The sequence below is a fragment of the Passer montanus genome, unplaced genomic scaffold (assembly GCF_014805655.1).
Source record: "Passer montanus isolate IOZ18808 unplaced genomic scaffold, ASM1480565v1 scaffold35, whole genome shotgun sequence".
Lineage (NCBI taxonomy): Eukaryota > Metazoa > Chordata > Aves > Passeriformes > Passeridae > Passer > Passer montanus.
The window spans coordinates 6,852,468-6,866,048 of record NW_024368263.1 but is presented as its reverse complement, the minus strand read 5'-3'; the positions used below and the strand labels follow the sequence as shown (position 1 = coordinate 6,866,048).

Genomic DNA, 13,581 nt, shown 5'->3' with positions numbered 1-13,581 from the left:
GGATGTGCAGCTTGGTCCTTGTGGCTGAGCTATGAGGGGACCAGAGGCCTCCAGAGCCCTGTAACACCTGCTCTTCATGCCAGCACTTAAGATTGTTTTATTCTGTTTTTTCCTCCCCTTCTAAACCATCTTGGCTGGAGGAAGAATGACCCCAAAGTCTGTGGGGATAGCAGGCAAGCCTCTGAGATGGATTTTGGCTGGATGCTGTGAGAGCTGGAGTGAACCCAAGCTCTTGGTGCCTGTGCCTGCTCCAGCAGCCAGATGTGGCTCTGCTGGGCATCAGCTGCCAGAGCTGGGCTGTGCTCTCAGGAGCTCCTGGGCTGGGTATTTTTCCCTGCTGTGCTGCACGAGCTGCACAGTGACTCACACCTTGTGGGTAGGGCTGATGGATGCCTCCATCCCTGCCTCCTCCTCACTCTGGTCCCTGCTGGCTTCTCCCAGGCTGTGCAGCAGCCAGGGAGGGGCTGTTCCAGGGTCTGCAGCATGGCTGGGGGCTTTTCCAGCCTGGCTTTGCTTCTCCAGGCTGAGACTTCCCAGCAGCTGCTGGGCCTCATCTTCCCGGGCATTTCCAGAAGTGTGTGAGCAGCGGAATTGTGTTTTTGCTGGAATCCAGCAGACTCCTGCTCTCTGAGGCCCTGGGTATGGCTGAAACTGAGCCTTAGGCCAAGCTCAGCCTCATCCCACCCTCCCTTTCCTTGTTCCAGGCTGGGACATGCCAGTGCCACATCTTTCTTTGGAAAAAATCCAAAAAATCTTCGGAAGAGCCAGCTACAGCCCTGCCCTCCCCACTCACAGATTTGCTTCCTTTAGCTGAGGCATCACTCAGTGGGAACAAGCCACTTCCCCTCAGCTTTAATTAAGAAAATGCAGGAAGTTTTAGCTGGTTAACAATGGATTTTTTTCATTTCTTCTTTTTTTCTGCTCATACATCAACATGCAAAGCAAGGCTGGTATGGTTAACAATGGATTTTTTTCATTTCTTCTTTTTTCTGCTCATCCATCAACGTGCAAAGCAAGGCTGGTGGTTGTAGACCTAGAAAACAATTGAATGAGCCTTCAGAGGCCAGAGTGGGGATAAGGACTGTGTTGTTACCTTGGAAATCAGAGCAGGTAGGGCTGATCCTTGCCAACAGCAGCAGGCAGTGAGGGGGGCTAGAACCAGGCAGATAGGATGGAGAGAGCAGCAGATGTTTCATTACAGCACCAGGACTGTGCACTCAGCTGGGAATTGGAAATTCCCACTGGGAAAATTGATCTTTCTTGTGTCTGAAGCAAAGATGCCCCTGTCTGGGTTGATGCTGAGAAGGGCTGAGCTCCTCATCGCTGGTTGGGGGCTATGTACAAATCACAAATGGGACAGGACTGCTGAGGAATGTGTCTTGAGATGTTTTATTTTCCAGCATCAGTCTCATTACATGGTTATGACAATGGAAAGATGCCAGCAGCTCATATCCCAGGCAGCAGACTAAGAACTCAATGTTACAACTTACTTGAAAAGTTTTTTGACCAGTTACACAAAGCAAGAGCATATTGACAGTAGTTCCATCTAATTGCTATAAGCACACGTCCTTTTGGTTGAAACAATGCTTGCTTATTTTGAATATAATACTTGTTTGTAAGCTTTAAAACACAATGCACAGAGCTCCATTATTAAGCTTAGAACTTCCTAATATTTCACTAGATAGACTTTTCTGATCATAGGGAGTTATTCTAGCCAAGTCTTAATACACACACTGTTGTTCTATTTATTCTTACTTTTCTACTTCTTACACATTTTTTTTTTTCTGATTTATCTTATGGCTAGAGCTTAGCTCTAATCACAGCTTTGCTGTCTTTGAGGCTTGTCTTTTGTCGCTTTTTAAAAACTTTGATTTTATGGATTCCCACACTCCTCACCTTGGCAGTGTTTTGCTGTTGCATTTCTGAGTCTCAGCACCTGGAGTTTGTTTTTCCTGCATTGTGGATGCCCTGATCCTGGGGGGCTGGTGGAGCTCAGACAAACAGGGATGGGACCTGCACCCAGGGTAACTCAGCCAAGCAATCCATCACTGCCCCATGGTGCAGGAAGGCATCCATCCTCCTCCTCCAGAACCATGGACACCTCACTGGTGCCCATTTGCCTCTCTCTGGGGCTTCCCACAGGCTCCTGAAATCCAGTGATGGTTTTTCTCACTGTATGGGAGTTTGAGTTGTGCTTTGCACTCAGTGAGCTGAGCCCTGTGAGCTGGTGCAGAGAGGGGACAGACAGTTTTCCTGTTCACCTCCAGGCAGAGATTCCAGCTGATCTGGAGGGAAATCTCCATGGGGCTCCTGCCTTGTGGTGTCTGTGTGTGTGAGATGAGCTCTCCCTGGAGCCTGGCTCCTTCAGCAGTCCTGATATTTGCCTCTGTGTGCATCTCCACCCATCAGCCAGCCAGGAAGTGGCTTCTGGCTCTGCGAAATTCAAACCAGACAGCTCTTTCCTGGCTGAAAGTGTGACAAAATGCACTAGAGCCCTTAGCAAAGCAAGGCAGTTTTCCTGCTGTGTGTGAAGCAGCCCTCCTGGCCTCCTCTGGCAGCCTGGTGCTGACAGCAGCTCCTGATCCTGCAATCCACTGTTCCCTTGGGAGGAGAGACTGAGACAGGCTGAGGTTTGATCAGCAAGGTGGATGCTTTGCAGCTCCTTGCTTTTTAATATATTTGTCATTTCTCCAGTGACAGAGGGAGCGTGAGCACCATGAGAGCTGAAGAGTTGCTGGTTAAAGGAAGGGAATGTGCTGTGCTGGGGGCTGTGGGGGTTTCTGAGCCAATTCCTGCTCTCATCTGGTTGAAGATGTGACTCTGGAGAGCAGCTGGAGCTGCCTGTGCTGTGCTGGAACACAGATCCTGGTGGGATCTGCCAGGTGGTCACTGCACGGGCACAGGGGGATGAGCAGGGCTGTGTTTGCCCCAGCATCTCTGTTCTCTGTGAGGGAACCGTGCAGTCACAGAGGGTGACTTTGCTTTGCTTAGAATCCCGGTTTCCTAAAGAGTGCCCTGCCTGCCTCACCTCATCCCACACAGTTGAACTTTCTGAGGTTGAAATTGTGAGTTCTGTTAAAAGACCTAAAAATGTCTTCATATTCCATCTCTTCTGCTCTGGTTTTGCTGTTTTAAAATATTTTATAAGTATTTATACAAATATTTATGTTAAATTTTACCAGGCTTCTCCATTTTAGCATTAATTTGTCAGTGCCTTTAAAAGCAGTTGAAAATCCATTTTTACTGACAAGCCCAGAGTGTATCCTGTCACTACAGCTTAAATCCTCACAGAACTTGGCAAGACTTGGGACCAAAGTCACTGTGGTGCCTGTGAAGACAATGCCCTCCATTCTGGGTGTGTGTCATCAACTCACACTGTTAAATCCTCTGCTCTCAGTTAAAAAGCTACAGCCTCACCCAAAACAAATGTGTGGAGAGACCAAATTGGTCCTGTTGGACCAGTTTTGATTTAATAGCCCTGGAAGCAGAAGACAAAAAGAAGAACATCTTCCCCAAAGCTCTCATGGCACTCAGATAATCAAAAACGAGATGAGGAGTGTGTCCCAGCACAGATCCCAAGTGACAGCAAAGCTTTGTGCTTTGGGAATGGTGCTGGTAGGAAGACAAAGAGGAGGAAAATACCTTTGAAATCTTTATCGTATAAAAAAAGAAACACAGATAATTGGGAATGAGGAATAAAAGTTGTCTGGCCCGGAGTGTGAGACTCATCCTGTGTTAAAAATGAGTCACCAGGATCCCTGAGGAGTCCTGGGTGGGAGGTGATGTGCATGCAGAGAGGAAGATGTGCCTGCCCATCCCTGGAGGGGCTGGGTCCTGGGTGGGGGAGGAATGGTCAGAGAGCCCCTCACACACCTCCTGTGCACCCCTAACAGAAACACAGGTTTTATTCCCTCCCCATTTTTCTAAGTGTCCAGTGAGCCAGAGAAGAACCTTTCTGGGTGTAGTGGGGCGTGGGCAGCAGAGATTGAATTTATTTTTTTCCCTTATCTCTCATGGCGAGTTCCATCCTGTCCCTCCTGTGCTAGCCTGGCTGTGTGTGTGTCCATGGCAGTGTGAGCTGCCATGGGCTGCAGGTGGAGGGCTCAGAGGGGGCTGTGGCCACTGCAAGCTTTGCTGTGGCACAGCAGTGCCCAGCCTCTGGAGTGCTGGCTCCCCTCCTGCCCACTCCTGCCATCCATCCCATCCCTTCCCCTCCCCTGCTTTGCAGATCGAAGCTCTCATGATGGAGATGCAGAGCCCAGACACAGGAATCAAGACACAGACACAGACAGTGATGGTCACCAGCATCCCCCACGCTGTGACAGGTAAGAGCTTCCCTGGGGGCAGGGACTGGGCCCAGTTCAGCACAGAAAATCTGCCTGTGGGCCCTGGGCAGGGCTGCCAGTGCTGGCTGTGTGCTGGAGCTCTGTTCCAGTAAATATCAGCTGTTCATCATTTGAAATGTACCTGCTCCCTTGATGTCTCTCATTCCTGCTCTTTGGGTCAGACAAAGGTGGATCCCCAGGCACTCTCAGCTCTCTCCTGGGGGTTAACTCCAGTGACCTTGCCTTAGCACAGAGGTGAGGACATGCTGCAGACCTCTCATGCTCCCTGTGAGGCTGCATCACAAATAAAGATAAATATTAAAATCCAATTAAAACAAGCAGCCTGGAGGCAGACTGAAAGATGGTACTTCAGAAATGAGCAATTAACAATTAGTCTTCCTTTTAATGTTTACTGCTAGTAATAATTTTTCTTGAGTAGGCAGGAAAAGAACAAAATATTCAACCCACTTCTGTGCCTGTAAATGACAGCTTTGCCTCCCTCAAGAGGCTGGAGGAGCAGCAGACAGGAGTGTGCTGTGTCATGTGCAGTGTTACAGGCAGCTCTTATCACAGCCTCCTTGTGCCTGCTGCTCCTTTCAGCAGGCACTATCAGTACCTCTGTTCCCTGCTCTCCAAGCCTCCACAAAAGCTCTTGTGAGGAATCCTCTGCTATAAATATTCACACATACTCCATACCCAAGTTTCCTCCTCCTGCTTCTTTCTTCAGCACTTGGAAATTCAGAACAAAAACTCCCACTGAAACAAAGTGAGTTTGCTCCAGGCAAGGCAAGAGAATCCCCCCACTGTGTTTGCAGAGCCTGGTAGGCTCAGTGTGTTGTTTGCCCCAGTTAACAAAAAAAAGAGGCTGCAGAGGTCCTGAAGTCCAGGGGAAGAGGCAGTCAGTGGAAGGCTCAGGAGGTCTGGACACTCTGAAGCCTGCTGTCAGCAGCACCTCCCTGCCTGCAGTGCACACCACATCCTGCCTGTTAGGCAGCTGAGCTGGGTGGAGGCTTTGTCTGCACAAAGGAGCTTCCCAGGGCTGTCAGGGAATGGTGATGGCAGCAAAGAGGAGATTCCCTGTGCTGAGGATGACGTCTCACACAGATCGAGTGCAGGGGAAGGAGAACTTCTCTTGATGTCTGCCCAACGTAAAATCCCACTTCCTAAAAGTTCTTGGGTGTTTGATGTCTTGGCACTGACCCTCATTGTGTGCTGTCTGCTTTACTCTGCTTCCTTAATAAGAATTGTTCCAAGTTCCCTCTTGCACAAGTCATAAATTCTAGTCCACCTCTGAGAGGCAAGTGACTTCCACTCCCCCTGTGTGCTGGTCATCCCTCTCTAAAATGATATTTTTGGTGCTGCATGGTACTGATTGGCTTTTGGGTGTTGCAAAAGAGATTGATTCATTTTGATGAGGGTGTGGTGAAGATATTGGAGCAGGGCACACAGGTCCATTGGAGAGAGCCTGGCTATGCCTGTGCAGGAAGCCAACTAGTTAAATTCAGTGAAAGTCAGCAAAATGGCTCACAAATAAACCTCGATGTTAAATGTGCACCTTTGAGGGAAAGTGCTTACAGAGGGAGCTGTCTAGAAATGAGTGATGAGATAATCCTTTAATTTCATCTATTTCAGGAAGCAGGCAGTAGGATAAGAGCTCTGAGCCCCTATTAGAAAGTTAAGTCATCACTGCAATGTCAAGAAAGGTCAGCACCTCAGTCTGCAGTCCTGGGGGAGGTTTGGAGGAAAAGGCCAGTAACTGGTCAGGGAACAAGTGCCTTTTTGCCCTGTGTAAATGGAAGGAGGTTCATGGAATTTGCCCCCCAGAACGTAAAACTAAAACTGCTGCAGGTTTCTGCTGCCTATGGTGGGTACAACTGCTCCCAGTCCAACAAAGGAACTGGGAGAGAGAAAATGTGTGTGAATTTGATAAATGCTGTAACCACTGCAGCTTGAATTTGAGATTTGGACATCCCTTCTGCCCAGTAAAGGACTCTGAGAGGATCAGGCACTGGTCTGCTACAAAACTGAGGCAGGACTGTGTTCTGTGACTCTGGAGCCTTTTGCAGTGAATCTTTCCAGGCAAGGTGGAGCAAAACCTCCCCTTCCCTGGTGAGAAAGCTGTTGCATCCTTAAGCCCTTTCTAAGCCTCTGGTGGGGTTTGGATGCTGCTGAGGCCATGTGAGCTGGTGACACCCCTGTGCCATGCCAAGGTCACTGCCTGCCTCAGGCTGGGTGCCCTGGGGTGCCAGCATGGCCAGCAGTGCATTTCACCTCTGCCTCCTTGCATTTGAAAGCACATTTGCAGAAAAGGGGGCTGTGCCCTCATGGGATCCAGAGCACAGTGAGGGGTGAGGACTGCAGGGATGTCCTTCCCCCTGTGGATTTGGGCACACTCCTGGTTTCAGTGCCTGACCTTTGCTTTGCTTTGCAGGTAATGATATAATGCAGTGGATCCTTCAGCGCTTGCAGATCACTGCAGAAGGTGGGTAAAAATGTGAAAATTGAGCCTTTCTCAGCTTCCAGCCATAAAACCAAGCTCTCAAAGCATCAAAACCTTTTAGCTGAATTCTCCCCTGCATAAGAGCTCACTTTTAATTCCAGTGAAGTGTTTCTGTGCAATGGAAACATCTGCATTCTCCATTTTCAGAGGCACTCCACCTGGGAGACCTGTTTGTCAAATATGGATATATCTACCCTCTTCAGGAGCCAAAGAACCTCACCCTGAAGGCAGATGGCAGCCTCTACAGGTTTCAAGTGAGTTGCAGCTCCTCTAAGCTGTTGAGAGGGAGTTCAGCTCTAGTTTTTATTAAAAACAGGCAGCTGGGGCAGTCCCCAGGAGCTGTGTAGCTGTGCAGGAGGAAGGAGAAGACTCAGAGAAGTCTGCACAGAGAAGACTGAGATTGCAGTTTACAGGGAGACTGTGATAGTTTCTTCAATGAAATGAGTGTACTTGTTCAACCTAAAAATAGCTGTGCTTTCCTCCAAAGAGTGTTCCCTTCCAGGTCTTAAAGTAGCAAATGGAATTGCTGGTTGGACATGGAACGATGAGGGGCCCTGAATAATGAATGTACAAAAAGCACAGTAAGAACAGGACGGTATTGAGGTTCATGGCTGGACTCCTTCCACTGCTGTCAGTGGGAAATCAGGATATTCCTGGTACTTGGAATGAATCCATAACTTCAGGGCCTGTGTGCACTAACAGGAGGCTCCTTTCCTTGCAGACCCCCTATTTCTGGCCAGTGCAGGGCTGGGCTGCTGATGACACAGACTATGGTGAGTGGTGGCACTGCCTGTGCCCAGGGTGTCATGGTGTGGGTTTGTCACACATTCCAGGGGTGCCCAGGGTGTGGGTTTGTCACACAGTCCAGGGGTATGGGTTTGTCCCACAGTCCTGCTCCACACCTGCTCTTCCTATTCTTCTGCTATGTCTCCACTCACAATGACCAGCCCTGGCATTTTTTTTTTCATGTTGTTTTGTGAATAATTCTCAGTAATGGTGAATTGAGGGTGTGACCATCTTGTGGTGGCCTCGATGAGAGAAAGTGCTTAAGCTCTTGTGTTGCACTAAGATCCATCACACAGGAACACATCTGAATTACCTTGCTGGGAGGGTAGACTTTAAACACAAGATCAGATTTCCCTGAGCAGTTAAGTGTGTTCCTGGATCTGAGCCCAAGGCTGTCTTCCTGTAGATTTGGATCAGGCCCTGCATTCAGAGATGGTTCTTTGTAGAAAGCACAGTGACTTCCAATGTCTCCTGATGGCTTTTTTCCATGTAAATCTCTTGTTTCAAACCAAGACATTGCCTTTATGATGCTTTTTGTAGTAGAGCTGATCATGAATCTTGGGCTGATCAGCTGGGTTTTCTGTGCAGTTCACAGACTGATTTGTCCATGCCAGGCTTGTCCTCTGTTGTTTTTATCTGCACTATGCTGTAGATTTTCTGAGGAAATAAAAAAGCCTGGTTTAGATTGGAATGTTTTTATTAGAACTTGAGCAAAAAACCCTGCCCTGTGCTTCAGAAAACTTGGAGGTCAAGCTCTGAGGAGCCTCAGTGCTTGGAAGGTTTGGCCCAGTGTCCCTTGACCCTGGCTGAGTTCCCCAGGGAATGGTGGCACAAGGCACACGCTGCCCGTCCTGCCTGGGCATCAGTGACATCCCAAAAGCACCAAGTCCTTTTCACTGAGCTTTTGTGAGCTTGGAGCTCATGCCTGGGAAGATATTGTAGCAGACAAAGGCTCCTGTCTTTGTAATGTGGGTAAATTTTTAATTATTCTTGGACTTGTTGTATAACTGGCTGCTAATTTGCTTCTACCTCCACAGCAATTTACCTGGCAAAGAAGAACATTAAAAGGAAAGGGATTTTGGAAGAATATGAAAAGGTGAGGAGACCCTGCACTTGTTCCATTACAAGACCCTCATTTGCTACAAGTTAAGCCCTTTGTTGCTAATGAGTGGGGCACAGCAGAAAAAAATCACCTCTTCAATTGCATGAGGTGTTCCTCCAGCAGTATCAAAGGCCAAGATTTTGCAAGTGAAAAAACGACCAGTACAGAAAACTACTGTGAAATCAATTATAATTTTAACAGGGGTAATTGCTCTCCTTGCAATGGTATTTTTGAACTGTTGCAATTCTTGTAATTATGTGCAGAACAATCCAGATTTCTTGGCTCAGTGGCCAGCCTGGCCTCGTTGAACTATGGAGAGTCAAGAAAACCCCAGCATGGGAGTGCCCTGGTCAGAATTTTCACACTAACTGCTTTTTTATTTTTATTCCAGGAACATTACAACATGCTCAATCAAAAAATAAACTACAAGTGGGATTTTGTCATTATGCAGGCCAAGGAGCAGTATAAGTGAGTTGAATTGCAGTCCCTTGTTTGCATCACTGGGGAGGGTGTGAGGAGCAGAGCTTGGCTTAGTGCACAGTTCAATCACACATTAAAAACACCAAAATGGCTTGAAAATGGCTTGGAGTGGAGGTTTAGATTTTGCACTTGATGTGGTTCTGTGAAGAAGCTGGGTTCTGATGCTGCAAGCCCTAATTAAAAACAACTTAATTTAGCTCAGTGTTCTCCATGAGAATTTGTGGATCAGGCCCTGGACTTTGGGCCTGTTGCTGATCTGGGTGAGGAGTTACTGGCACAACTCTCAGCTGAGTGGAGTGAATCAAGAAGCAGTAGATGGTCCCAGCAGGGACTTCTGCAGAAATCTGAAGTGCATCCTTAGGTACCCAGCTAAAATGACTTGATTTTAGAAACTGAAACCTTCAAATTCCCAGGAAACTTGGTGAACATGAGATGGGAATACTCCTCTAGAGCTCCTTCCTGCTTCTGTGGACTCACCTTCCTTTACCTCCTGGCAGGGCAGGCAGTCCTCTGCTGCTCAGCAGCCTCTCTGTTCCCTGGGATGGCAGCCAAGTCCTCGGAGTACAGCTCATCAGATAACTGTCTCATTAAACAGAGACTGTTGTTCTTGTAAATTGAGGTCAGACTTGGGCTAAGAGATGCCAAATGCAGTTTCAAAGTTAGATACCCAGCCTGTGTCTGAAGCAGGAGATTGAACTCGTCTGAGGCTGTTTGATGGTGCTGCTGGGGCAGACTGGTGCAGAGCACCCACCCTGTAACCACAGCAGGGAGGCCACATGCAAACAGCCTGTGGGGAATGTTCCCTTCCCCATGCTAACTCCCAAATTGTGCTCAGGACTTTTCTGGGAAAGAATTAGTTGGTCCAAGCCCAAACCATGTTGGTGCCTCTTCTGGTTAATTGTGGAGGTGATTTGGGTTTTAGTGTCTGGGAACCCTCCTCAGAACCATTTCCAAGCAGTTTCTTTGAGAAATGCCTCTGCTTTGCTGAGAGACAGGGATGAGACACGTGCAGGGTGTGTCTCTGGGTGGCAGTCCTTGGGGACATGGGACAGGGACAAAGGTGAAGCAGCAGGACTGAGGGCAAGTCAGCAGAGAGCTCCCAGAGGGCTGTGTGCCTCATCAGAAGGGGATGTGTCTGCTCCCAGCTCAGCTCAGGAAGATGATGATTTCTCAAAAGCCAGAGTCATGTGTGGCCATGTGAACATGATGTGCAGCCCAGAATAGCCAGGACAGGATGTGGTCAGGGGTGGCATCAGGGCAGCAATGGCACAGTCAGGCTGGGACCCATGGGGCACAGCAGGCTGGAGGTGTGCCCTGCTTCTCATCCCACTGATTTTAGGAGGGCGAAATTCCTGAATTGCCCTGTTCTTGGCTTTGCAGGGCAGGGAAGGAGCGGAAGAAGGAGGACAGGTATGCCCTGGACTGCCAGGAGAGAGCCTACTGGCTTGTGAACAGAACTCCTGTGAGTAGAGGGTGACAGGGTGACTTCAGTGACTCGGTGGTGCCCTCCCTGCCGCCACAAGCTCCCGTGTGGAAAGGGCACAGCCCCTGGGCTGAGTGCCAGGGGAGGGCCAGCCCAGCCCTGCCCTGAGCCCCCAGCACCTTTCCTTGGTTGTTCCCAAAGCTGCAAGGGACAGAGGTGCAGCTGCAGCTCAAAGAGGGGCATTCCCAAATCTGGGAGTTCCCAGGACACTGCTGGCTGGGAGCTGCTGGGGGTCTCCTCCTGCACTGTGTGATGCACAGCCTTTAAACCAAATGAGTTAAAAGCTTTGTTTGTTGTTCACCACAGCCAGGCATGCTGGATGCCCTCGAGTATGGATTAGACCGTGTCACAGACCCCAATGAAAATAAGGTAAACCAGGTGAGACAGGCTTGGTTTTTATTTACACACCTACTCAATTTGTCTGGGAGGACCCAGAAAATGTCCCTGGGGTTGTCATTTTCTGGGCACTGCAGGCTGAGTGTGTCAGCTCAGCTCTAACAGCTGAACAGGCCAGAGGTTGAGGCTCTCTCACCCTGGAGGTGAGGCCCTCAGAATAGGCTTTGGCAGCTTCTTCTGCCTTGACAAGACTTTGTCAGCTTTCTTGCCACACCAGTTAGTGTGAGTGCTTGGCTGCAGGACATGTTTTCTTTGCTGGTGAAGCTGAGCTGAGGAATGCTCTGTCTCCAGGTGCTCCTTGCTGCCTTTGTGTGAGTGCTGAATGAGCTTTGTGGGGTGTAAAGGGTCAGTGCAGAGATCCAGGTTTAAAATCAAATTACAGAATACCTCCCAGAGGTAATTAATGTGTGGTAAGAAGATGAAGAAGTTGGTGTGATGGATAGGAGACACAAAATGTTGCCAAAAATTCATATTGTAGACCATAAAGAAACAGAATCAGTGAATGGAGAGTGTGAGGGCTGTAACTGGGTGAACTGGTCTGAAATCACACAGATCCAGTCAGTGGATGAGGAGCTGGAGCTGCTGTTCCCTTTCCCCGTCAGCCCTCTGAGATGATCCTGTCTTTGTGCCCTTAACAGTGTTCATTTGGAAGCAAAGTCAAAACATCTCCCAGCAATTCAATGCAAATGTTTCTGCCATCACACTCACAGCGTTCCCACAACTTCCCATTCTTGTAGCAGCCTTTAAACATCTCAGCAGCCCAGGCAGGATAATTGCTTTGGCCAGCCGTGTTCTGTTGCTATAGAGACTGAAAAGGAGCAAAGTGTAGGGTTGGGGTGTGTTTTATTTTTTTTTCTTGCTGTAAGTAGCAGCTGCTGAAAAGCCTTTTTCGTTCTTTTTTTTTTTTGTCTTTTTTAAGAGTAAAGAAGTAGTGGCAAGGGAGAGGGATAGAAAGAGGAGTAAGCCAACTTCTCGCCCACAGTTTTACAGCTGACATGGAAGGGATTTTAGGTTTGCAAACGGTCTGAGGAGCTCCATCCATCTGCCAGCTGCCTGGTGGCACAGGGGGAGGGAGCTGAGGGATCTCTGCCCACTTCCACCCTGGCCATGAGAGACAGGGGCAGCTCCAGGGAGGGCAGAAGCCGAAGGACAGCAGCCTTGGGGTGACTTCCCTGTCCTTCTCCTTTAAGCTGCTCTCTGAGCTGTGCCTCTCCTCAGGAGGCTGCTCTGAAGAGGGAAGGTTCTCCTTGCTCCTCCTTTTGCTTTTGAAAGAGTGGTTGAGACTACATGAGACAGCCAGGAGCCCTCATGGGGACCTGTGGACCAGCAGCTTTAGTTTTGTTCTCTGCTCTCACCAACACCTGTGGCTCAGCAGCCTTTGGTGAGCAGAAAGGATGGGCCAAGCTCTGATTTGTGTCCCTGCTCCTGCTCAATCTACCTTCACTTTGTTGGCCAAATTATGGAATTTTTTATCTTGGCAGTTAAAAAGGAAAGAAAAGAATGAATTCCTGATTTCTTTGAAGCTGACATGAGCATGAACATCTCTCCTTCTCTTCTCCTGCTCAGACCCTTTGGTGGGCTGCTCCCTCCCTCACAGATAGAGTCCTCTGGGGATAAACAGGTGCTCAAACTGCTTTGAAGGGAACTTTTATTACTGATCCATGGGCAAACCTCGTGGTTACAATGAGTTAGGGGTTGTGGGTGGCAGGAGGAGTCAGGCAGGAGTAGCCACCCATCGAACAGCTAATTAAGGGATGCTTTAGCCTTTTGTTGTTGGCTCTCAGCTCACACCAAGCCTCTCTGCTTAAGAGTGACCACTGAGTGCCTGCAGGCACCTGCACAGCCTCTGCCTGCTGGAGCCAGAGTCTTTCTGAAAGAGCTTTAGCTCCCCCAAAAATCTCTGTGCTGCATTCAGGGGCTGCTGAGTGAAGTGCCCTGGTTTGTTGTGTGCAGCAAATCAGCCACAGATCAACGAGTCATTGCTGGCCTTTAATTTCATCAATCCCTGCCAGTTTGCCTGATAAAGTTCTGCTGCATCATCACAAGTTTGGAAAGCACAGGGTCAGGGGCAGATAAACAAGGCAGGGGGAAAATGGCCATTTGAACAAAGCTGGGGACATGGGTTTGATTTCCAGCTGCAGGGCTGGATGCACCAGCACAGTGGAGATGAGTTTGGGATGATCTAATGCCAGAGTCAGGATTTGCCTCTGCGGGCTCTCAGCTGGCTGAGTGCAGGGAGCAGGGCTGCCCTGAGCAGGGGTGCTGGGGTGTGCAGGGGCAGCTGGGGTGCACTTTGCAGGGTTGGAGAGGCAGATCTCCCTGCCCAGAGGCAGATCTCCCTGCCCAGAGTCAAATCTCCCTGCCCAGAGCTCTGGAGGGAGGCTGGGCTGGCTCTGCCCTGTGCTCAGTGGCCAATTCCCTGCACAGGATTTCAGGGATCAGCCTCAGCCTGCCAAGCTCTGTGCATGGAGCACTCAGGGCAGAGTGAGGGTGGAACTGCAGTGTCCTG

At 49.2% G+C, this 13,581-nt stretch overlaps 1 protein-coding gene across 4 annotated transcripts in view; it reads left to right on the top strand.

The window, feature by feature from the left end:
* Positions 1-13,581, top strand: part of RGS9 (regulator of G protein signaling 9) — a 29,619-nt gene that overhangs the window by 1,945 nt on the left and 14,093 nt on the right. For 3 of the 4 annotated variants that reach the window (XR_005628248.1, XM_039716249.1, XM_039716248.1), the window contains exons 2-9: positions 4,229-4,325; positions 6,757-6,807; positions 6,973-7,079; positions 7,547-7,598; positions 8,649-8,707; positions 9,105-9,181; positions 10,574-10,655; positions 10,983-11,054. Coding sequence is in view for 3 of the 4 variants with exons in the window: in XM_039716249.1 (XP_039572183.1) it covers positions 4,229-4,325; positions 6,757-6,807; positions 6,973-7,079; positions 7,547-7,598; positions 8,649-8,707; positions 9,105-9,181; positions 10,574-10,655; positions 10,983-11,054 (597 nt within the window). In the remaining variant the exon portion in view is untranslated. The remainder of the gene's footprint in view (positions 1-4,228; positions 4,326-6,756; positions 6,808-6,972; positions 7,080-7,546; positions 7,599-8,648; positions 8,708-9,104; positions 9,182-10,573; positions 10,656-10,982; positions 11,055-13,581) is intronic. The other variant, XM_039716250.1, reaches the window with a different exon arrangement.